Below are 21,183 nucleotides of genomic sequence, written 5' to 3' on the forward strand. Positions count from 1 at the left end.
CGATTGAGCCTTGTCCATCGCGCGTCCCGACACTGGTCCTGGCGCTTCTTGTGTGCATGGTGCCATAACGGCGCGGGACGCAGGCATCTCGATAGACATATATATATTGAGGATGATGTTGGCGGATGACGTTGCCTTTTATGCTTGGACGACGCTGGGTATGGTTTCGTAGCTACTATTGTTGCTGTAATGGTACGTACTGGTCACGTTGGAGAGGCCGCGGCTCCCGCGCGAGTTGGTGTTTGCACGCGGTCGCCGTACGCGGAGGTTCTCAGCGAGGAACGCATCGGGCACCGGAATCGCTTCCAGCGACCCGGCGCGTGGGCGCTTCTTGGCTTTGCCCATGTAGCCATGCGCCTCGGTGGACTTGGCGAGGTACTCGGACTCGAGCGCGCTGGCGCTGGCGTCGAGGTACATCGTCAGGTGGTCGCCAGCCGCGGTCATCTTGCGCCTCTTCAGATCTGCCTCGTCGGCCTCCACGCCACTGGCGCCTGGACACCATGCGCACGCGGGCGATCCCTGTACCGCGCCCATGCCCGCTTCCGGACCGTCACTTCAATGGGCGAATATGGTACCGACCTGCGGTGCCCCGGGGCCCACATGGATCGCTAGCATATAGTGTGGGATTGCATGTACACTATATTCAGTACATCTTACCAGTGATCTCACCACAACTCACGAACCTCGAGAGCTCGTTGTGCCACGTGTCTGTACCCTGAGTGACGAAACACTCGTTGACATTAGAATCTCTACCCAACGACTTGCTGTGGCAACTCGCCTCGCCCACTGCCGCATGACCAAAAGCTGCTTGCAGCCGACCACGCCACATCGATTGGGACGAGCGCTGGAGGAACGTCGCCTGTCCGCACCAGCACCGCGACTGTAGCGACCTGGATTTGCCTCGTCCGGCGCCCAAGCTCACTACGCTGCTGCAGCAACTCGACAACGCGGCGAGACAAAGTCGGTCGTGACGTCAGCAACTCGCCGCCACCTCGCTCGGCCTATCACGCCTTTTCTTGGGCGTACCAAGTCTGTGGTCAAGAACCTCGACGTCGACGATATTCTCGACCACGTCAGTGTCAAGGAGCTCGTCATGGACGTGTCCAACCAGACAATTCGCCGCAGATGCGCACGCGAGATTTTTCGCGCTACGCCGGTCAAGCACAGCGATGAAGAGCTACGAGGCGTCGGTCCAGCGCTCCATCCAAGCGAAGGAGTTCGAGGTGCCGGAGCCTTCGTCTCGAGCCCAAGGGCAGCAGGCGACCGTCGACATTACATGGTTCAAGGAGGCCCGAAAGCGCCGGCGCAACGAGCCGGACGTGGCTCTTTCACGTCGACCCAAGCGACAGACTAGCGATCACTCACGCGACGATCGCAAGTCAGGGCTCCTCGAAGACGTGTCACTTCACGATGGTGTCGCGGCAGCAGACCAAGATCAAGGCTATCAACGACCGCCAGGGCGCAGCCATGGCACGTCTCGAGGCCGATGCCAGCTTCCAAGCGACTGTGCTGCCTTGTACGTCAACGGCGCGCTTGCGCCCACAAGTTTGCTTCGAAACACTGGCTTGACGGTGGAGATGACGACCAAGTGCTGGTGCCGACTCCCACGCATTCAGGCGTAGCGCTATGTATGCGACGTCTACGTGCAATAACGAAGATAACGCGGACCACGTTCGTATATATTTACAATATATAGTCTATTTTTCTATAATGCGTTGAGCGGCAAACAACGATGGTACGGATGAAAGGCGCTGCGTTTTGGCGCTGGAATCACGAGGAAGCGCCACATCTTGACGTCGAGGATGTACACATTTTGGCCAAAGGAAAGCGAGAGAATCCCAGCCATGGCGGCGCTCGCTGTGTCCAAAAAGTACTCGTGCTCGTACTTGTACAGCTCGAGAATGTAAAAGCTCTGCGCATTCAGCGCCAGCGTCGGCACGTCGTTCTTTGGTAAATACGGGCGCACGAGTCTCTCGGCCACATAGCAGCCAAAGACGCAGCCAAACGCAATCCCCACTGCCGTCAAGACGCGCGAGAGACTCCCTAAATGGACGACACCGCTCACGCAGACAAGAGCCGCATCCATGTCGACAAAGGCACACGTGCGTTGGAGCTGCGCACTCTGCGCCAGCGGCGACAGCAGTGTCCAGAAGAAGGTCACGCCCCACGCGAGCAGCGAGCTTTTGAACGCATAGTACGGCGTGTACTGATGCGTGACGCAGCTAAAGACGTCGTTGAGGACATAGACGAGCCACGTGCTCTCGGCCGACGCCAGCAACACCTTGAACCACGGCAGATGCGGCGACGCAAAGTGTGTGCCGGCGCCCAGTCGCACGAGCGTGAGCGTCGCCGTGTTGAGGAGGCAGAGGGCCGTGACGCTACGCACGATGAGGAAGCTCCGGCCGACCCAGACCATGCCCACGATGCGGTTAAGCTCAAAGAGGTTGAGGCCTTCGACGACGCCGCGCATGTGGAGTGTGTAGAGCAGCATGAGGCCCGCAATGGCAATCAGGACCCCGGAAATGTACTGTAAAATCGACTGCAAAAACGGTGCGTACGACGTGCGAATGACGCGTGGGTCCGGCGCCATCGAAAGCGGCTGCAGCGGTTGCGAGAGCGTGGTCAACGTGCCGTTGTCGCCCTGAAACGAGACGACCTCGCGCATGCCATTCGCCCACTCAAAGAGAAGAAGCCACGCATAGTAGTTCCACGGCCGGTCGTTCACCGCCAGCAAGTCGCTTTGCAATAGCGTCGCCATGTTCATGCTCGACATGTTGGGGTTCGCCATGTCCATGCCGGTGATGTTGAGGACGTACTGAAGCAGCTGGACGTCAAGTGCTTGGACCGCCGTGTAGGCGCTAATAGCGAGTGGCGCGAGGTCGGTGAACGCGGCCGCATGCTGCTGCAGAAAGTTCTCGGCGACGGTATATTTGGCAACGCAGTCGCTGTCGAGGTACGTGTTGAGCGTGCAAATCGCGCGCCAGTCGACGTCCGGAGCTAAATGCAAGGTCGCGTTGAAGCCGAGGGTCGCAAAAAGCACGTGGTTGATCGAGGGCTCCATGTTGTCGGTCACAAACGTATTGCAAAAGCTCGCATCGGCAAACCCGACGCCATAGCCCATAAAGAATGGACCGCCGACTTGGTTGACGGGGCAAAAAATATTGCCGCCGACCGCGATGATCGTCATCGGAGTCGCGAGCCAAAGCGACGGCACTGCAATGACGAGCGGCGACGTCGGAATACTGAGGTAGCTGGCTTGGAGCATCGATGCATTGGCGCCTGTCGTGAGAATCGCGACGGCCGTGAGAAGACCACGGTACAGCTGGAGCACTGGCGTTGGGCAGAGGACGTAGAGCATGTCGACAGCGTTAAAAGGACCGAGCGCGGCCGACAACGCGACATAGCCCCCTTGCAGCGGCGCGGACAGCGTCAAGTTGTCAACGAGCAGGTCCTGGCGACTTTTGTTGGTAAACGCAAAGTGCGGACTGGACCGGAGCAGACTCAAGCCACCAATGACTGTCTGGTTGCTACGACCAATGGCCCAGAGATCGCTGGCAAAGCCCCAGTACATGACCATGGAGGTTTGTCGCGTCGGATGAAACGACGCTGCGACTTGCGCCAGGGGCAAGGGAAAGCGCAGGTCGAGCGCATTCTCAACGAGAAGGCTATCGTCAAACCCGATCGTCTTGTAGTTTTGCCACTGCAGTGTAAACTCCGAGACATTGGCGCGGCGCCAGAGTGCCACTTCGTCCGCAACCTCGTTGGTCACACGTGTGGTCTGCTGAAGCCACGCTTTGCCGTAGCTGCTGCGCCCGACCTCGGTGACGATACCAGAAGCAAATGCGTCGCCCCAGCACGAGTCGAACGCGTCCCAGTCATGCACATTGCGCAGAGCGGTTTCGAGAAAGACGGCGCCGTTGCGGGTCATGTGGCGACAGCGCTCTTGGCGCTTGGCCGTGCTCGCCATCTCCCAGACGCGGCCCAAGTCGAGGTAGCAGTACTGCGTCGCCATCCACGGAAGCTGGCACGGGTGCATCGCCCGTAGCCCTGTGATCGCCGCCTCCAACGTACTCACGTTTGGGTGGAAGAGCGCGCGGCGGGTGGCGGTGGCCGCCGACATGAGCGCGCTCGGCTGGGACCCGTCGTACGCGGTAAAATAATCAATGTGCTTGGTGCTCTCGAGCTCGAGGAGAGACGAGGGGCCCACGAGAAGCTCGGCGTTGACACGCGTCGCAAGAAACGCGTAGGCCCCCGAGGTGTTGAAGTTGGCCCAGAAAAAATCGTTGGCCATGTAGTCGGCAGCGATCGAGAGGTATGCGACGTTGCTGACGAGCGTGCAGCCAATGTACACAAGGCCCGCGGCCAGGATGAAGGGCGCGGCTTTGGCCACGCGCGACGCCGTGGCTTGGTGCTTGAACAGGATCGGCGAACCGTTGTTGGTCGTCGGCACCACCGTCAGCTTTTGGATGCTTGCACACCGACCGGCGGGCACGAGCAGCCACAACTTGATGCTGAAGAGCTGCTGCCACCAGGGCAGCCAGAGGAGGCCACACATGGCGGCGGTCACATCGTCGAGCTTTTCGTGCGTCGGGAAGAGCTTGAGAACCATCGGCGGCAAGAGCAGCGGCGGTTGCTCGTGCGACTGCAACGACTCGCGACACAAAAAGGAGCCAACGGTGGCGACAAGGACACTGCCGAGCTGAACGCCAAGAATCATGAGCACGCGGGTACAGCTGCCAATACGGACGCTCCCAGCCTCGCAGTGGAGGGCCATGTCCATGTCGGTCGCGGTACATGCATGCGCAATGCTGGCCTCGATCGACACGGGCGACGCGACGTCGAGGAGCACGATGACGCACCACGCTGCACCGGCGGTCCACTTGTGTAAGGACTCGAGCAGGATCGGGTGCAAACACTCTTGCGCGACAAACAACAGCCAGAGCGTCTCGCCCGCGAGGAACATGCTCGTCCACAGCGACCGGTGGTCCTGCACGAGGGTGCGCGTCGCGCCCTGCGTCCATGGCACGACCGGGGCGCTCGACAAGCACACGGCTGCGAGAAGCGCACGCACAAAGAGAAGGCCCCAGTTGAGGTAAATCGACGACGAGATCCGGTGAAAATGGAACCAGTGGGGCGTGCACTGCGCCCGACCGAGCGTATATAGCACTAGAATGATGCTCGCCACGAGCACGAGCACGACGGACGTGAGGAGTGCCGAGTACCAGAGGTACGCGCCGACGCTCGCACTCGTGATGGCGCTCCGGGGCGCGACCACGGCCGGATACGCCGCCGACATGAGCCGTAGGGTGCCATGGTCACCTTCAAACGCGACCACTTCGCGGTTGCCGTGTGCCCAGTCGTAGAGGCTGAGCCACCCAAAGGGCGCCCACACATTGTCATCGTCCAACAGCGGCTGTGTCGCGAGCGATATGTTGTTGGGGTGGGTCATCGGGGCGAGAAACTGAGCGATCGACACGGCCCAGTCCTTGGCGTCGTCGGGTACGCGAAGGGTGGACGGTGTGAACTGCGACAAAGCGTGTAGCGTGCGGGCGACAGCGATGGCGCACGTCGGTGCTTGGTGTGCACAGAACGCGGACGACGATGCTAGCGGCGTCAGCGATGCAGCAAAAAGCCCGCTAAAGGGCGTCCACGAATACGTCAACGGCAGCTGGACGACACACGCGTCATCAAAAGCGAACGACTCTTGGATCAGCGGCAGTGGGTTGCCGTAGCCGCAGAGCGGGCTGCCTCCGTACGACAAGTGGCCAGTCCATGCGACCGGCGCGGGGAGCACAGCGGTGGACGCAGGGACCAAGGCCATGGCAGTCGCAAACGTTGTGCTGTCTCGGAGCGTGTTCAAAACGTGCGTGTCGAATGCAGCCACAAGCGCTGTCAACGACGTTGGTGGCACGATGTAGCGCAGACGAATGTTGGTGAGGAAATCGAGCGTCGCATGCAGAACGCGGTTCACAGGGCTAATGTTGCCGAGGAGGAAGAGCTCGACCATGGCCGGGTCCGTGTCGGCAAAGAAGCCTGGTGTGTTGCGCACGAGACTCATATTCGGCGCCATCATGAGTCCCATCAAGTCATATTGGAGCGTGCCGGTCAAGAAGGACGTTGTCCAGTCGGGCAGGCCGCGCTGGACCGACGGAATCGACTTGATCATGAGCGGGTGGACAATGCCGAGGGCATTTACGATCCCGATGGATTCTTGGACCCCGATGCGCACGCGGTTCGAATACAAAAGCTGAAACGTGTCGATGTTGCTCTGCTTCCAGACCGCAACTTCGTCGTCAACCGGAAGCCACGTATAGTGCTGGATACCACGCACGTAGGCACTGCCGGCCGGCGAACTCTGGCGGATCGGGTCGAAGAGGTACTTGTCGAGGTGGGTCGCGTCGTGGGCATACCACTCTTGAAAGGGAACATTGCGGAAGATTGTCTCCATGTACACGGCGCCGTTCTGGATATCGCGCTCGATGCAGCGGGCCATCGTGCGCTCCGAGGTCCCCAGCTCCCAAGCACGACCAAAGTCGACCCAGCAGTACTTGGCCGCGAGGTACTTGATCAAGGCCACGTCGAGCGCACGAAGACTGCGCACAGCAGCGACCGGCTTCGTCAAGTCGTCGTACAAGAGGCGGCGTCCGTAGCTGCTGGGCACCGTGTCTGAAAAGTCTGTCGGCAGCGAGAGCGAGAGGAGGTCGAGCGATCGACCAACACGCGTGTTGAGCTGCGTGTTGAGAAGCGCAAGAAGCACACGGGACGTACCCTCGGTCGCAAAGCCCGTCCAAAAGTAGTCGTTGGCGACATACGGCGTAAAGAGCACGAGGCAGTAGAGACTCCAGCCCGTCGAGACGAGAACGTAGCCGAGGCCGACCCACTGCAGCAGTCGCGCGTACGAGCTGCGGCGCACGGGCACCTCAAACATGGTAGGGCTGCCGTGCTGCATTTGTCTGTATCACTGACAAGCCAAAGAACTACTCGATCTCCGCAAATGTGCAAACTGGGAAAGTACGTTTTTAGAAAGTACAATTCGTGGATATGCAATGAGACAGAAATAGCCTCAAAACCACCACCGCAGCAATCATGCCGAGCCGTCGAGATGGTCGGCGACGGAAGCATTCTTCTAGGAGCTACAAGTATGCCTCGCGTTTCGCGGGGCATGTTGGTACGATCGAAACAGCGCATCGTTACGAGAGCGACAGGCTCAAGTTCGCGCGCTCTTCGCCTCGGGGGTTTCGTTTTCTTATTGGTGCCACCCAGGGATGTGTATGGAAGGCATTTTGTGCCGCCTACGATCTGAATTGCAACATATTGATGGCGCCATCAACCTCGGCTGTCAAGGACACCGACCCGAGTCGTGCCGCGCGTGCCTTCCACCCGTGCCTTGCAGTCTCTGGTTCACTGAATGAGTCGTTGTACTTGATGGACGACCTGGGTGAGGAAGACTCTCATGTTGTCATGCGGGCGCAGCTTTGACACCACAAGTCTTTGATCACGCCATGCCTCGTGGCTATAAGCACGAAACCGGCAACTGTTTGCGACTGCGTGTTAGACTCGTACTCAGCGGTATCAACTAAACCACATTGTGTTTTGATTCAACGTTAGAAGTGGGCTACACAACACGCTCGCCGCCGAAGCGGGTGGACGCGAGCTGCTCGAGTGCAAGGGACATGCAGCGGCCATTTAGTGGTGGTACTTCTCCGGTACTGTCTTGTCCGAGCCACCAAACGCAGCGGGCAAGTCGACGTACTTGGGCAAGCCGTCGAGAACGTTCGTGTTGCCCGAGGTGTAAAAGATGTGCATCGCTGGCGCAAAACCCGGCGCGATCTTACCGTCCGGGCCGTGGTTTGGGCTCGTGAACGAATCGTTGTAGATCGCCTTGTGGTTCAGATGGTGCAAGTGCGCATACACCTTGGACGAACAAATCTTGCACGAGAAGCGCTCTTCGCGGCCGGTCGTGTGGCTCACGATGTGGTCATGGCCCTTCGTGACCGAGAGCGCGTCGACATCAAAGCCCGCGAGCGACGCGTAGGACGCGCTGAGCGCTCGGCGGCACTGCGAGCAGTGGCAGTTGACAACCCACTTTGGCGCTGTCGTCGTCGCCACTTGGCATGCGCCGCAGAGGCACGACGCCTTGCAGCCCGTGGACGTACCAAGGCCGCGACACGTCGCGCGGTAGACGGGCAGGCGAGAGGCGTGCGCTGTGCGAAAGGCGCGAGCGAGCATCATGATGGCGCTGTGGTGATTTGGATATGAGGACGATCGGAAGATCGCAAATATCGAAGTCCGGATAGGGTGTCCGGATGAGGCACAGCAACTTCAACTTCAACGTGTCCAACAAGATCTCAGTGCTGGGCAGAGTCCCCGAGTCCAGTAAGTTAGTACATTTGTAGTATACATGTATTACACAACGTTGGAGCAAACGAAGCTTTCTCCATATATCTATACTATAGGATAGAGCGAGACTACGGCGTGGTCTTTTGCGGGTATGCGGAATTCTTCATCTTGGCCGCGTCGAGGCTGATGCCCATGTGGGTGTTGAACCCGAGCGGGCACATCTTGGCCTTGATCTCGGTGAGCACTTGGTTGGCGTACTTGGTCATCGTGCACTGCAGCCATACGTTGTGGCGCTTGGTCTGTAGGTCCCGCTCCGACAAGCCCAACGTCGCTAGCTTGGTCCACTCGGTGGCTGGCGGCACTTCAAGCAGCATGCTGTCGCACTCGGTAAGGTCCGTCGGCAGCCGATGCTTGGTGTACCAGTAGCCAGAATGAATATCGTCGCCGGCACCATAGTACATGGCGTAATGGATGCCGATCGGCGGGTCTTCGGGCAGCACCATATCGAACGGGTCCGCGCACGGGTTGGGGGTCGACGGCGGGAGGAAATCCCAGTGCTCCGTATTGTGAAAGCTGCACGTCGCGGGTCCCAAGTGCTTGAGCAGCGTGTGTTTGATGCCTTGGTTGGCGGCCGCGGCGCCATAGGCGTACATCTCGACCATCCAGTCGTCTTGGTACTGCCGGCCTTTGACGGTGAAGGCTGCATAGTCGTCGACAAACCGATGCCAGTCCGAGCGCGTCATGATGTACGGCGTGCCCGCGGGCTCGTAAAACTCGAATGCATCCGCGGACGAGACGTTGGCGCACGGTCCGCTGCCGCACACGAGCTGCTTCATCGTCGCGTTGTGGTCGTTGAACCAGCGACCCCCGAGAAAAGCCTTCATGTTTTGAGCGAGCGCAACACCGTCGGCGACCGTGTCGGTGATGTCGGACGCGTTGCGCAGCGTCGTGTTTTGGTAATACGGGCCCCACGAGGCGCCCAAGTTGATGCGGAGGGGCTTGAAGAGGACGTAGTCGGCGTCGATGAGTGCAATGGACAAGTTGTCCTGTCGCGCGCCGTGCTGCAAAAAGTGACGCAGACCAAACGGCTTGTTGTACGCGACGTAGTGGTCTTTGCCTTGAAGTGCAAAGTCGGGTGCAAAGTGGTAGCGGAAATCGTAGTAGAACGTCGGTAGCGCCGAGAGCCGCACCATTTCGTCGGCGCTGCAGCCGTGAACAATCTCGGTCAATGGCCCGCGGTGACCCACGCGTGAGAGCGAGACCTGCAAGCTCGACGAGAGAAAGTGACGCTTGCCTTGGTTGCAACTCGTTGTGAAAACAAGGTGCACATGCGTGTGCTCGTCCAGCGCCTGCGAGAGCGAGTACGTCTCGGGCGAAAGCTGTCGCTGCGGCGCGGCCATAAGCACGTCGGGCTCGGCGGCGGCCACAAGCATGTCGGGTACGATCGCGGGCTCGGCGGCGAGTGCGACGACGGGCAGTGGCAGCGATGACGACCGCGCCACCAAGTGAACTTCGAACGAGAAGACCATAAAGGCCAACGCAAACGCCATGAGGCCCGCGGTGGCGACGGCGGCGGTGCGCTTGGTGACGGTCATTTCACTTGTGGTGGTGGCGGGAACTGTCGTGGCAAGGGTTTCGCATTAATGTTACGTGGCCCTTCCGATTGGGTATTCGTACCCATCTGGTTTCTTGGGACTGTCTCAAGGAGACTGAGTGGCTGAAACGGCTCCTTAATGGTAAACGTCCAGGGATCGTTGTGAAGGATTGTTGGATTTGATTGAGACAGTATTAGGAAATGCATCGCCATGTCACAAACGCCTTGCCAGTCGGGCTTCTCGCAATGGCCCGTGCACGCGTGCGGCGCTCCAGCGGCTGGTGCGACGCAAGAGTCCTTGTGCGCAGGCCGCGACGGCCTGTAGAAAGCGCGACTACTTCGTACGACTGGGAAGCTCCACCTCAGATCAACTCTAACGTCGACGACTACATCAGGGCGTGTACCAGTCTGATATGTGTGGTGTGATGTAGTCCCAGCCACATAACAGTCGGGAGCACTGTTGGTCGCCCATCAAAGATTGCGCTGCGGGCACTAGGTGCGTCGCCACCCGTCAAGTGTCGTGTGCTCGTTGGCTTGCAAGTGGATACCGAACAACGTGCGTGTCGACCGTCAAACCTCGCGTCGATGGCTCTCGACCGTCCACATGGGTCGGCGGAAATACTTGGTGGAGATCGGTCGCTGGATAGCATGGCTGGATACAAGGGATATAATAACAAGTTATTATATCCCTTGGCTGGATTGCACCGGGTCATCGACGGACCTCTGCGCTTAGACCCAATGAATGCGAAGACTATGTGTCATTAACGGGTTTTTCTCTTGATGCAGCCGCTAATGCGTCCCAGTCGTGAGCGTTGAGTTCTAGTACCGGCTACATCAAGGGAATAAATTATATTCCCTTGAGCTGCAATTCTTCTCTCAATTGCGCAGTGGGAGACGCACAAGGAAAACCCAACTGCGGCCGGGCATCAGTCCCGGCGGTGGCAAAGACAAGCCAGGACGAGCATTGCTCCCACTCTAAATACGTCTCGACGCTGATTGCATGCTGCGTCGTCCGTAGTCGTGTGCACATGACAATGGTCGAAGTTGGCTTCTTGGCGCCAATTATTGTCTGCACTGGGGATCTGCTTGGGGATTGCAAGGCTGATCGGCAATCTCAGTTGCGTGACCCATATTCCTTAGAGGTTTTTCATGTGCACCAATCTCGCAGCTTGAAACCACGGAAAGACGGTCACTTGACCGCCACCTTGGATGATGCGCTGGCGTGAGTAACTACGTTGGGGCAACCAAGTGCAATGGCCAGTTCATCATCATCGTACACGATGGGATCGTCGAGGACGTCGCGGACGTCGCTCCTACTCGGAAAGCACGGACGCCTCCCGTCGCCAAGCTGTCCAGCGCTGTCGCCGTCGCAAGTCCGAGCGCTGAAAGAGACTGCCGTCAAGACGTGCACCGAGCTGCTCTCGCTCTCGAAGCTCGCCAAGCGCAACAAGTATGGCATCACGTGGCGCCCGCTGCCGTTCACAACGGACCCTGGCCTTGCATACTTTGTCGGCGAGTCGGCGACAGCCTCGGACGTCCAGTGCGACTAGCATGCGACGTCACTCGTCTCATGCGAGTTGTGGACATAGATACATGTGCTGTGCCACGACAGTACAAGCCACGCTGGACGAGGTCACCGAGCTCCTTTCCGGCGACGAGCAGTCGGCCATGGGCGAGGAAGCGTACGCGCAGCTCGAGGCGCATACCGTAGTCGCCAAGAATTTGCGGACGCTCAAGCACGTCGATCGGCTCAAGATCTCGCTGCGCTGGGTGGTGTGGGACTCGACGTCGGCGTATGTACCCCGGCGGGACTTTGTCGTGCTGCAGGTAGGAGTAGCTCCCTTTGCCAGTGACGCACCGACCACGGAACCGCAACTAGTATCAAAACGAGGTGCATTTACACGGGCGCAATGGCTGGGCGCTGAGCATGCACTCGGTCGAGCTCCCCGAGTTTCCAGCGTACCACACGTCGCACAGCCTCGTGCGTGGCAGCCTGTACCGCTCGGGGTAAGCTACGCTCTCTCTTTGTCGGTCAAATGACGATCGCCACTCTTAGCTACGTGGTGCTCGAGACGGCGACACCGGGCGTCGTCCAGGTGCTGCACATGGTCCAAGTCCACTTCAAAGGCCTCGTGCCGAGCGAAGACGTCGAGTCGATGCTGCGGGCGCGCGTCGGCAACATTGCGTCCCTCAGTGCATTCTTTGCCAAGCTCACGCTCGTCGCGCGCATTGTCAGCAACATGGAGACGTCGCGCGTGAGCAACCTCGAGAAGGTCAAGGTCTGCGCCATGTGCAGCCGCAAATTCAGCTTTGTCCACCGCAAAATCACGTGCCGGCTCTGCGGCGACGTACGTCGACGACATCTGCGATCTCAGATCTGATTGTGGTTGGATCTAGATTGTGTGCGCCGAGTGTTCGCAGGCCAAGGACATGCAGATTCCAATCGCAGGACTCAAGCGCGTCGACGTGTGCAACGTCTGCAACCTCCAGAAAGACCGCCGCAGTGACGACGAGCACCCACTGCGTCTCGGTACGAGACCGATGCTCGCAGCTGCGCATCCCTCATGCTGTGTAGCCAACCGCCGGAGTTTTCTGCGGCAAACCGATGTGCACCACCGCGGCAGCCACCGGCTCTCGTCGCGCCACCACGAGACGTCCAAGGACGAGGACCTCGACCCGTACATGCAAATCATGCGCGGGAAGCAGCCACTACGCCTGAGCGCCGACGCCGGCCGAGAACCGCTCTACTCGTTCCTTGAAGACAGCGGCGCTAGCGGCGCTGGGAAGCGCTCGACGCAGTACGCGGCCATCTCGCCCGTTGTCTCGAACACGTCGGCGGTCGTCGGGCCCGCGTGGGATGCGCCGTCCGAGTCGTCGTTTCAAAGCCGAGCGTCCGCCGCCAGTGTGTCGGCCGATGATTTTTGGACCAAGCCCAAGCACACGCTGTAGTTGTGTCATCGTGTAGTCTCCACACTTATAATGTTTATATTACCTGTTGTCGTTGACAAGATGGACGGCAGGCGGACTGGCACCGCGAATGCCATCGAACGCTTCTTTCGCAGTGCCTTGCCGTTCGAATGCGCTGTTTACACGCCAGTGCAAGGCACGCTGGACGCAAGTGGATGGTGGTTGGGTGGCCATCACCTTGCTGCGCCAGGACGCTGCCACGTCATTTAGGACCCGCAAAGCCATCCAACGACCCCCACGCAATAAGCGCCATGGCAGAGCACTATGCAGCATCTCGCCAAGCGCTGATGGTTGCTTACCGGTACGTACGTCCGACGAAGCTTGCAGATCGCTACCTCGGCTATCTGCGATCTGACAGGCGCGACCACAGTGGTTGCGCCGGGACGTCGGCAGTGTACTAATGCGGCTGCGGACACGGCGAAGGCGTGAGCAATGGCGGCAACGAACTTGACGTTGCGGCTGCAGCAGCATGGCACTGGTGCTGCTGCTTTTGCTGCTGCTGCTTGGGCCTCGCCACGTAGGAGCATGAGAGAAGACGCTGGCTGCATCGAGACGACGAGGACCGAGTACCCACCTGGCTCTTCGGTACACTGTATTTTGTCACATTAAAATACACGAGTTGCATACAAATATCCAGTCTATACAATACAAACGCTGATGGGCGGCGGAAGGGACACGCACTCTGCCGTGGTGCCATGTAGAATTCGGTTTTACCCAATGCGGTCAAACACGGTTAGTCCGAAACAAAGCTGAAAACAGGTCGCAAAAAACGGTATTCCCTATAAAACGCGTTAAACATCGTGTTCGTTTCGGACTTCAACGCCCTGGACGAGGTCCGAGTCCGAATTGGGGTAACACGCGTGACTTATGAGGCGACTTGCGCTCGGGTATAACCCATTGCATCATTTTGGACGGGCGGAGGACGACGACGCTCGGACATGCAGACCTTCTTCAACGCGCCGCAGCTCACGGACGATGAGATCGAGCGCATGAAGAGGCTCGGCCGCGATGTATGCACCCAGGTGGCGTACGCGGCCCGGCGCGCCGACAGTGGCAGCGTCGCCGTGCGCTGGCGCAGCCTTGGCGTCGAGAACAAGGTCGAGCTCTTCGCCGGCGACGACCCGCTGCCAGAGCAAGAGAAATTCCTGAGCTACATGTGCGGCGTCACGTCCGTGCATGCGACCATCGACCAGGTCGCAGACCTCTTCAACGCCGACCACATGAGCCAGACCCATGGCCTCACGCCATCGGCCGAGTTCACGCGCCAGTTCAACCAGGACCTCGCGAGCTACCAGACGCTCAAGTACTTGCGCCAGCGCACAGAAAAGTACCCGCGCCACTCGGTCAGCATCAAGTGGTTTCTCATGGAGTCGCCGTCCATGGCGGCCAAGCCCCGCGACTACGTCTACCTCGAGGTACGCCATCCATCCGTATCCTCCTTCTCATCGTACACTCTATTGTTCTAGTCGCAAGAAGACATTATGGACGCCAAGCGCAACAAGCGAGGGTGGGTCTGCGCAATGCACTCGATCGACCTCCCGAGCGCGCCGAGTCTCGAGCGCACCCACGACATTGTCCGCGGCAGCTTGTACCGGTCCGGCTTTGTGTTTACAGAAACCGAGACGCCGGGCGTGCTCGAAGCCATCTACCTCCTCCAGATCGACTTTAAGGGCTCGCTGCCGATGCACCTGCGCCAGTCCATCATGAAGCAGCGCCTCGGCTGCCTCCGCGCGATCGACGACCATTTCCTGCGGCGCGCCGGCGCGCCCGTTCCGCATGCGATGCCGTCGTACCCGGCCAACAACAACAGCAACAACAACAGCACCAACACTGCTTTGCACAAGGGCGGCGTCGCGCTTCTTGGCGACATCCACCTCAAGTCCAAGCACGGCGTCTCGACCTGCGCGTGCTGTGCGGGCGGCTTTGGCTTTCTCAAGAAGAAGCACAACTGCCGCGTGTGCGGCGAAGTCGTCTGCAGCAGCTGCTGCACGCAACAGCGCCCCACGGTGCCCGTCGAAGGCATCAAGAAGTATCACATTTGCTCGCTCTGTGCCGTCGAGAACCGGCAAGCGGCCGCCAACGGCGCACTCGGTACCGTCGCCATCTCTTAATAAGACAACATCTCAGTTCTCTGATGCAACTAGGACGCTCGCGCTCGGGCCACGAGCTCTACAACCACAGCAACAACAATAACAACAATGGCGCCAACCCCAACACGCGCAGCGCGCTCTCGTCGTCCAACAACATGAAGTCGCCCAACTCGGGGCCGCCAGGGCCGTTCCCGTCGCGCTTGCAGCAGCCCAATCTACCGCGGGCCACCATGTCCAAGCCCATGCAGAGCGACTCGTTCCTGGACGACGACCCATACGCGATGCGACTGCGCATGCCCGACCACATGGTGCGCAAGCCGAGCTACCGCGAGTCGACGTCCGGGCCGCTCCAGCCGCTCAGCCGACCGTCGGGCTTTGCACCGCGCTACGAGCACGACCTGGCGCTCGTACCCGAGTACCATCCGCCGCAGCAAGCGCCATCGAATGGCTTTCACCGGCACTCGACGTACTTTCCACCGGCGCGCCCCGACTCGCGCGAGTCGTTTGTCAACGAACGCGAGTCGGTGCTCGACTTGTACGACGAAGTGGGCACGTCGGTGAGCCGGTACGTGCCGCCGCCACCGGCGCGTGTGCCCCGGCCGGGGCCCCGGCAGACGCAAGTGCAATACTTGCCGCGGTCGGGCGAAGCGACGACGATCGACCTCCGCGACCTCAACAACGCGTCGGATGTGCTCGCGCAGCTCAACAACCAGCGCCCCGGTGCGCACGAGTCGACGGTCCGGCTCGAGATCATTCAAGGCGCCGACGACGGCAACAACGAGGACAACTCGTACGACTATGACGCATCGCTGGCGCGCCGGCCGCGCGACTACTACCCGCCGTCGGCGTCCGGGCGGTTCCGCGCGCCGCCGCAGGCGCCACCGCGTTGGATCGACCGCCCGTCGACGTCCCGTGCGTTTGACCCGATGCAGATGCGCTTTGACAACATCATTGCGAGCACCTCCAACCTCGTGGCACCGACGGCCCAAGCGGTGCCCGAGGCGAGCAGCACCAACGCGCTCGCGATCCCCGCCGGGTCGGTCTACAAGGGCAGTCGCTACCGCATCAAGGAAACGCGGTATTATGCAACGACGCCAGATGCGACGCCGGACGAGTACATTGCCGACGAGCGCGACTCGATCGTCGTCGACATGCCGTCGCAGCCACCGGCGGCGAATCCGTCGACGGCCGCGAACAACAACAACCGCCTCGGGAACGGGTCGAGCCCGACAGCCGTCGCTGTGTCCAAGTTTCTGGACCAAGACATTGACATGTTCTTGCAGCCGATGGACAAGAAGGCGACGCTGCAGCTCGAGAACCAGCCGGCGCCGATGGTGGACGTCAAGAAGGAAGGTCCGCCGAACTTTGACCACAGCGCAAGCATTGAAGACATGCTCGGGCCGCTGCGCAGTAGCAACAACGAAGACGACTCGGTCGCGTACCTCACAGCGCTGCTCATGGAGCGTCTCCGCATGGCCAACGCGACCGAGCGCGAGCAGATCAAAGAGACGCTGCGCGCCGCTGTCCAAGACCCGCAGTAGGCGAGTAGACCGTCAGTATACTAAGTTAACTGCGCGCGCCCGTGCGCTCTGTAATATCTGTTGTCGTGTCGACTTAAAACCCCTGGCCTTGGGCAGAGCACCGACGATAGAAGCACGACGTTGGTTGTGGAACGTTGAGGGTTTAGGGTTGCGAATTATTCCATGAAGGATAGCTGCAAACTAGTAAATAGGAGGCGCTTGACTACAAGAGGCAGCCAGACACCACGGCCTCGGTCGTGTCAAGCCGGGACCCGCGGAGGGTGTAGAGCTGGACCATGCTTGGCGTGTCGGACTCGTCGCTCTCGGAGGCGGCGCGCGCGCCCGTGGACGAAATGGTGTCGAGCGGCCGCCACGCCGAGTCCGGGTCGTCGTACACGCAGCGCGTCGAGTCGTCGGGCTCGGCAATGGGCAGTGACATGGACGTGCGCTCGAAGTGCGCGCGCTTGAGCTCGGAGAGCGAGACGCTCGACTCGCTCGCGTGCCGACCGAGCACGAAACGTGGCGCCATCGGCGGCGCCGCTGGCTTGGTGTAGGCGCCGTTGAGCTCGATGATCGACGAGCGCACGCCGGCGTTGGGCAGCGACGCGCGGGACCGGCGCGGCTCGGAGGGCACCTCTTGGTACGACTGCCGCGCGGGCGAGTAGCGCAGTGGGATCATGCCCTTGGCGTCAGCCGATCCAAGGCCATCGTCGTAGAGGCTCAGCGACCGCATCTTGCTGCTCGAGGTCGTCGGGAGCGCCGAGACGCTGGCGCGGACGGGCGGTGCCGGCATGCTGGCCCGGGTGGGTTTGGCTTGAGGCACTGCACTTTCTAACGAAATCGCTGCTTCATGCGATAGTTGCACACAAGGATTGTCGTACCGAGGAGCGACTGGAGGCGATGCTGCTCCTTCACGGCGCACGGCGTGCACACGAGCACCTTGAGAATGCCGACGACGTCGAGCTCGACCTCGCTCCAGACGGCGCACTTGCTGCAGATTTGCTACGTTGAAAAGTGAGCACATTTGGAGACAGACACGGACGTAGTACCACTTGGCACTTGCGGCACGTCTCCTTCTCGATGCGAAAGCCGCTAAACGCTTGGTCGCAGACGCGGCAGACGTCCGATTTGCGCCGGGGCGCGTCGTCGTCGTCATCGACGGCAAAGCTCGGGCGCACGAGGTGCTTGGGCCGTGCAAAGTACGCAGCGATGCGGCCGAGGCTCGAGACCCACTGCTTGAGCGTGCTCGTGCACAGCAGACGCGGCGCCTTGCCCTTGAAGTCCACTTGCAGCACAAAGACGGCGTCGAGGACCCCCGGTCGCTTGGACTCGCGAAACACAAACCCGGACGAGTAGACGCCGCCGCGGACGAGGCTGTGGCGGTCCGACAGAGGCGGGCACGATGGGAGGTTGACCGAGTGCATGCACGAGACCCACCCTTTCGTGGGCCCTTCGAGCTCGTCTTGGTGCTAATACATGCCGATGAGCGTCGACGACGGTGGCGTCACGACTGCGTACCTGGACGTAGACAAAGTCGCGGTTCTGCATGAGCGAGGATGCGCTGCGGATCGACATCCAGTTGATGCTCGTCGCGCGGTACGGTTGCGCGAGCTCGGGCTTTTCAATGTCGAAGAGCGTGTGGCTGTTGATGACCACCGTGTCGTGGACGTACCGGCGAAAGTCGCCGTGCAGCGGAAGGTACAGCATGAGTGGCATGAGCGCCGCAAGCGTCGCGTGCACCTGCGTGTGGGCGCACATGTACTGGAGTGGCGCGAGGCGGCTAGGCACCTTGGCCTCGCCGGTGAAGAGCTGGACGTTCTCGGCCGCGCCGGCGCGGGCCCACACGATGGGCGAGTCCTGCGAGCGCAGCGCGACGCTGAGGAGCGCGCTCGAGGACCGCTTGGCGACGGCCGTGAGCTCGCGCGTCGCCTCGTTGCTCAAGCCTCCGACGGCGAAGTGCATCTTGACAAGTGGCGTCCGCGTGACACGGGACCGTTACGCCTCGAACGACGTTCCAACTTCGATCGAACCGAATTATATTCAGCGCATTTGACTTGCGGTTTGTATGCGAGAACGGCGTCGTTCGATTGGCGACCTTCTTGCAGGTCGCGAAGGGATATCTCAAGAGTGTCTCCCTCGTCTACAAGGCTCTCCCGCCTTGTCGCACCGAGTAGTATACATCGTCGTCATGAGTCTCTGCAAGCCTGAGTATTAGCTAGCATGGGTGCTCGCCAACGAGAAGCAGTACCAGTCTTTGTCGCCTGGAGCACGTGCCCCGTTGACACAGAATACCTCTACCTTCAGGTGGTGGCTACGTCATTTGACACGCTACCGCAAGGACGAGGGTTGCTCGTCCCAGCTGCGGGCCAAAGAAACGGCGCGTTGCGTGGGGATTGCGCGTGGCTGCGTTGTCGAGCTTCTCGCATGGGTGAAGAGCATCGATAGGACCTGAGGACTTCAAGTGGCGACAGATGTGCCGGGGTCGGGGCATTTGAGACGGTCTTGAGAGAGACCTGATGACACGCCAGGTTGCCGTAGACTGAGAAGCTCATGGACAGGCAACCCGCTCGGCGAACCTGATCGAGGCCAGGAAGGCAGCCGCGTCTGTGCGGTCGGCGCTCGTGGACGACGGCCTTTCTAAAGGATGCAACGCGGTGGACGCTGCCTCGTCGGTGGTCCGTCGACGCACACGCCATGTCTCTGTCCATGGGCCGACGACGTCACGAAGGCGTCGGGACGTGGGTGGCGCGAGTAAGGTGCGAAGCAGGACTCACAAGTTCTTTTTGAATAAACCGAGTTAGTTGACGGCAGTTGCGTGGTAGACGTTGACGATGGCGAGGCGCGTTTTTTGCTCGTCGAACGTCTTAGCCCGCATGAGGCGCCGAAGGGCGAGCGCGGCCATGGCGCTACTTGGTGCGGGCAGATCGCTCAGCGCTGCAATGTGGCTCTGGATCTGCGCGGCCTCGTCGTCCGGATGCCACGTCGCGTCGTCGACGTCAGCGGTCCAGGCGCGTGCAAAGAACCCAGCTGGTTGCACCACGCCCGAGACATGGCCCTCTGACGTCGCCGACGCGATCGACGCATCACAGTCAGCCACGTCTTCCTCGACCTGGTTCCGAGTCCGGAGGTCGTCCTCATGGTCCTCGTCGGTGTCAAGGGCAGGCGCGTGCTCGTGCTGCGGACTACCAAGCGCTTCGTGCACGATCTCGTCTTCTTCAGGGACGTCGACTTCTTCGGGCACTTGGTCGTTCGCAAAGCGCTGGGCTTGCTTGGCCTGGATGAGGCACGACGTGCACCACACTTCGCTCGTCTCGTCGATCTCGCACGAGCACGTGCGGCAGACAGCCTACGATTTGCGTCAGCAGCCACTCGCGACCAGGCCAAGACTGGACCTGCTGGCAGTGCACACAGGTCGTCGACGGGTTGTACCCATTGAACTCGTCGTGGCACGAGACACAGTGGGTCGCGGCAGACGCCGCCTCGGGCTCTTCCTCGGGCACAACTTTGGGCGGCGCGTGGACGACGGGCGGCAGCTGCGACGTGTTCCATTGGCTCTCAAAGTGCTGGCGCACGCCGCTGACCGTAAGCACGCGCGCCTTGAGCCAGAGGTTGGTCGCGGGCTCGGACAACGTGCCTTTGAAGTCCATGTCCATGATGCACACGAGCTCGAGCGTGCCCGGCGTCGATGTCTCACGGACCACGTAGCCCGACCGGTAGAGGCTGCCGCGGACGTAGCCGTCGAGGACTGGGCAGCTCGGCAGGTGCACCGAGTGCATGCTGCAGACCCACCCGCGGCGCTGGAGCTTCTCGTCAAAGATCGTGTCTTGGCACTACTCGCAGAGAGCCTCTTGTTTCGCTGCGAGAAGCAGTGGGATGATGGTACCTCGAGGTAGACAAAGTCGCGGTCTTCCATGTTGGCAGCGCTCGAGCCGAGGCGCATCCACTTGAGCGAGATCGCGTGGCGCGGGTTGGCGCTCGTCCGCTTGCGGATCTTGTGCAGCGTCCGCGTGTTGAGGATATCGCGCTCGAAGGCGTTGAAGCGCGTCTAGAGGTATTCGTTCATATGCGCCCATTGACCTCCGTCATGTACCTGCGGCTCGCTGTCCTTGACGCGCTGGAGCGACGACTTGGAGTGGAAGAGCTGGACGACTTCATCGATGGAGGCCATGATGTACGTCACGCCGCACATGTACTTGCGCGCTTTCGAGCGGACGCGCTCGTCCGGGATCGCACCAAAGTAGAGGTCGACGCCGTCCTTGCAGCCCAGCGGCTCCCAGCGGATGGCCGCGCCGGCGTCCATGCGCGACGCGCTGGCCACGCGCGCGCATGTCTTGCGCGCGATCTGCTTGAGGTAGTCGAGGTCCTCGGGCGAGAGGTTCTGCGCAAACGACGTCGTCTTCTCGCGGTCGTCCATCGTGCCCGATATTTGAGATTGCCGTTTACTGGAAAGTCCGACATTTTTAAAAAAACATGATCGATTTACTTGGTATTTGAATACCGAATACATATTTGGAATAAAATACGGTTGTTGTGGGATTGACGAGCAGCATCCGGATACGGGAGGACGCGGCGAAACATTTGCTGCAGGCAGCCGCAGCCGCCAGCCCGCCCGCCAGCGCCTCTTGGCACCCAGAGCGGGCAAAGCCGCTTCCATGAGCACGTGCCACGCCCT

The 21,183-nt window shown here is 60.5% G+C and overlaps 8 protein-coding genes across 8 annotated transcripts; 2 read left to right on the forward strand and 6 right to left on the reverse strand.

Annotated features, from left to right (window-relative positions):
* Positions 1-86: 86 nt before the first annotated feature.
* On the reverse strand, positions 87-573 carry SDRG_04884 (hypothetical protein). The gene has a single exon (XM_008610574.1). It carries the CDS (start codon positions 532-534, stop codon positions 139-141), a length of 396 nt encoding a protein of 131 aa, XP_008608796.1. The 5' UTR covers positions 535-573; the 3' UTR covers positions 87-138.
* Positions 574-1,661: 1,088 nt separating this feature from the next.
* Positions 1,662-6,955, reverse strand: SDRG_04885 (hypothetical protein). Its single transcript, XM_008610575.1, has one exon. The coding sequence runs from the start codon at positions 6,947-6,949 to the stop codon at positions 1,706-1,708; it is 5,244 nt and encodes a 1,747-aa protein (XP_008608797.1). The 5' UTR covers positions 6,950-6,955; the 3' UTR covers positions 1,662-1,705.
* A 615-nt stretch (positions 6,956-7,570) lies between these two features.
* SDRG_04886 (hypothetical protein) lies at positions 7,571-8,270 on the reverse strand. Its single transcript, XM_008610576.1, has one exon. It carries the CDS (start codon positions 8,230-8,232, stop codon positions 7,687-7,689), a length of 546 nt encoding a protein of 181 aa, XP_008608798.1. The 5' UTR covers positions 8,233-8,270; the 3' UTR covers positions 7,571-7,686.
* Positions 8,271-8,372: 102 nt separating this feature from the next.
* SDRG_04887 (hypothetical protein) lies at positions 8,373-9,965 on the reverse strand. Its single transcript, XM_008610577.1, has one exon. The coding sequence runs from the start codon at positions 9,933-9,935 to the stop codon at positions 8,469-8,471; it is 1,467 nt and encodes a 488-aa protein (XP_008608799.1). The 5' UTR covers positions 9,936-9,965; the 3' UTR covers positions 8,373-8,468.
* A 1,215-nt stretch (positions 9,966-11,180) lies between these two features.
* SDRG_04888 (hypothetical protein) lies at positions 11,181-12,954 on the forward strand. Its single transcript, XM_008610578.1, has 6 exons — positions 11,181-11,474; positions 11,524-11,761; positions 11,814-11,941; positions 11,991-12,282; positions 12,332-12,464; positions 12,510-12,954. The coding sequence occupies exons 1-6, from the start codon at positions 11,188-11,190 to the stop codon at positions 12,881-12,883; spliced, it is 1,452 nt and encodes a 483-aa protein (XP_008608800.1). The 5' UTR covers positions 11,181-11,187; the 3' UTR covers positions 12,884-12,954.
* Positions 12,955-13,781: 827 nt separating this feature from the next.
* Positions 13,782-16,604, forward strand: SDRG_04889 (hypothetical protein). The gene is made up of 3 exons (XM_008610579.1): positions 13,782-14,316; positions 14,368-14,992; positions 15,046-16,604. The coding sequence occupies exons 1-3, from the start codon at positions 13,840-13,842 to the stop codon at positions 16,530-16,532; spliced, it is 2,589 nt and encodes an 862-aa protein (XP_008608801.1). The 5' UTR covers positions 13,782-13,839; the 3' UTR covers positions 16,533-16,604.
* A 51-nt stretch (positions 16,605-16,655) lies between these two features.
* Positions 16,656-18,508, reverse strand: SDRG_04890 (hypothetical protein). The gene is made up of 4 exons (XM_008610580.1): positions 18,030-18,508; positions 17,561-17,980; positions 17,393-17,513; positions 16,656-17,342 (listed from the first exon to the last, which is right to left on the reverse strand). Exons 1-4 carry the CDS (start codon positions 18,471-18,473, stop codon positions 16,735-16,737), a joined length of 1,593 nt encoding a protein of 530 aa, XP_008608802.1. The 5' UTR covers positions 18,474-18,508; the 3' UTR covers positions 16,656-16,734.
* Positions 18,509-19,274: 766 nt separating this feature from the next.
* Positions 19,275-20,988, reverse strand: SDRG_04891 (hypothetical protein). The gene is made up of 4 exons (XM_008610581.1): positions 20,602-20,988; positions 20,395-20,556; positions 19,904-20,341; positions 19,275-19,857 (listed from the first exon to the last, which is right to left on the reverse strand). Exons 1-4 carry the CDS (start codon positions 20,923-20,925, stop codon positions 19,309-19,311), a joined length of 1,473 nt encoding a protein of 490 aa, XP_008608803.1. The 5' UTR covers positions 20,926-20,988; the 3' UTR covers positions 19,275-19,308.
* Positions 20,989-21,183: the final 195 nt, after the last annotated feature.

This window comes from Saprolegnia diclina, assembly GCF_000281045.1.
Source record: "Saprolegnia diclina VS20 unplaced genomic scaffold supercont1.12, whole genome shotgun sequence".
Lineage (NCBI taxonomy): Eukaryota > Oomycota > Saprolegniomycetes > Saprolegniales > Saprolegniaceae > Saprolegnia > Saprolegnia diclina.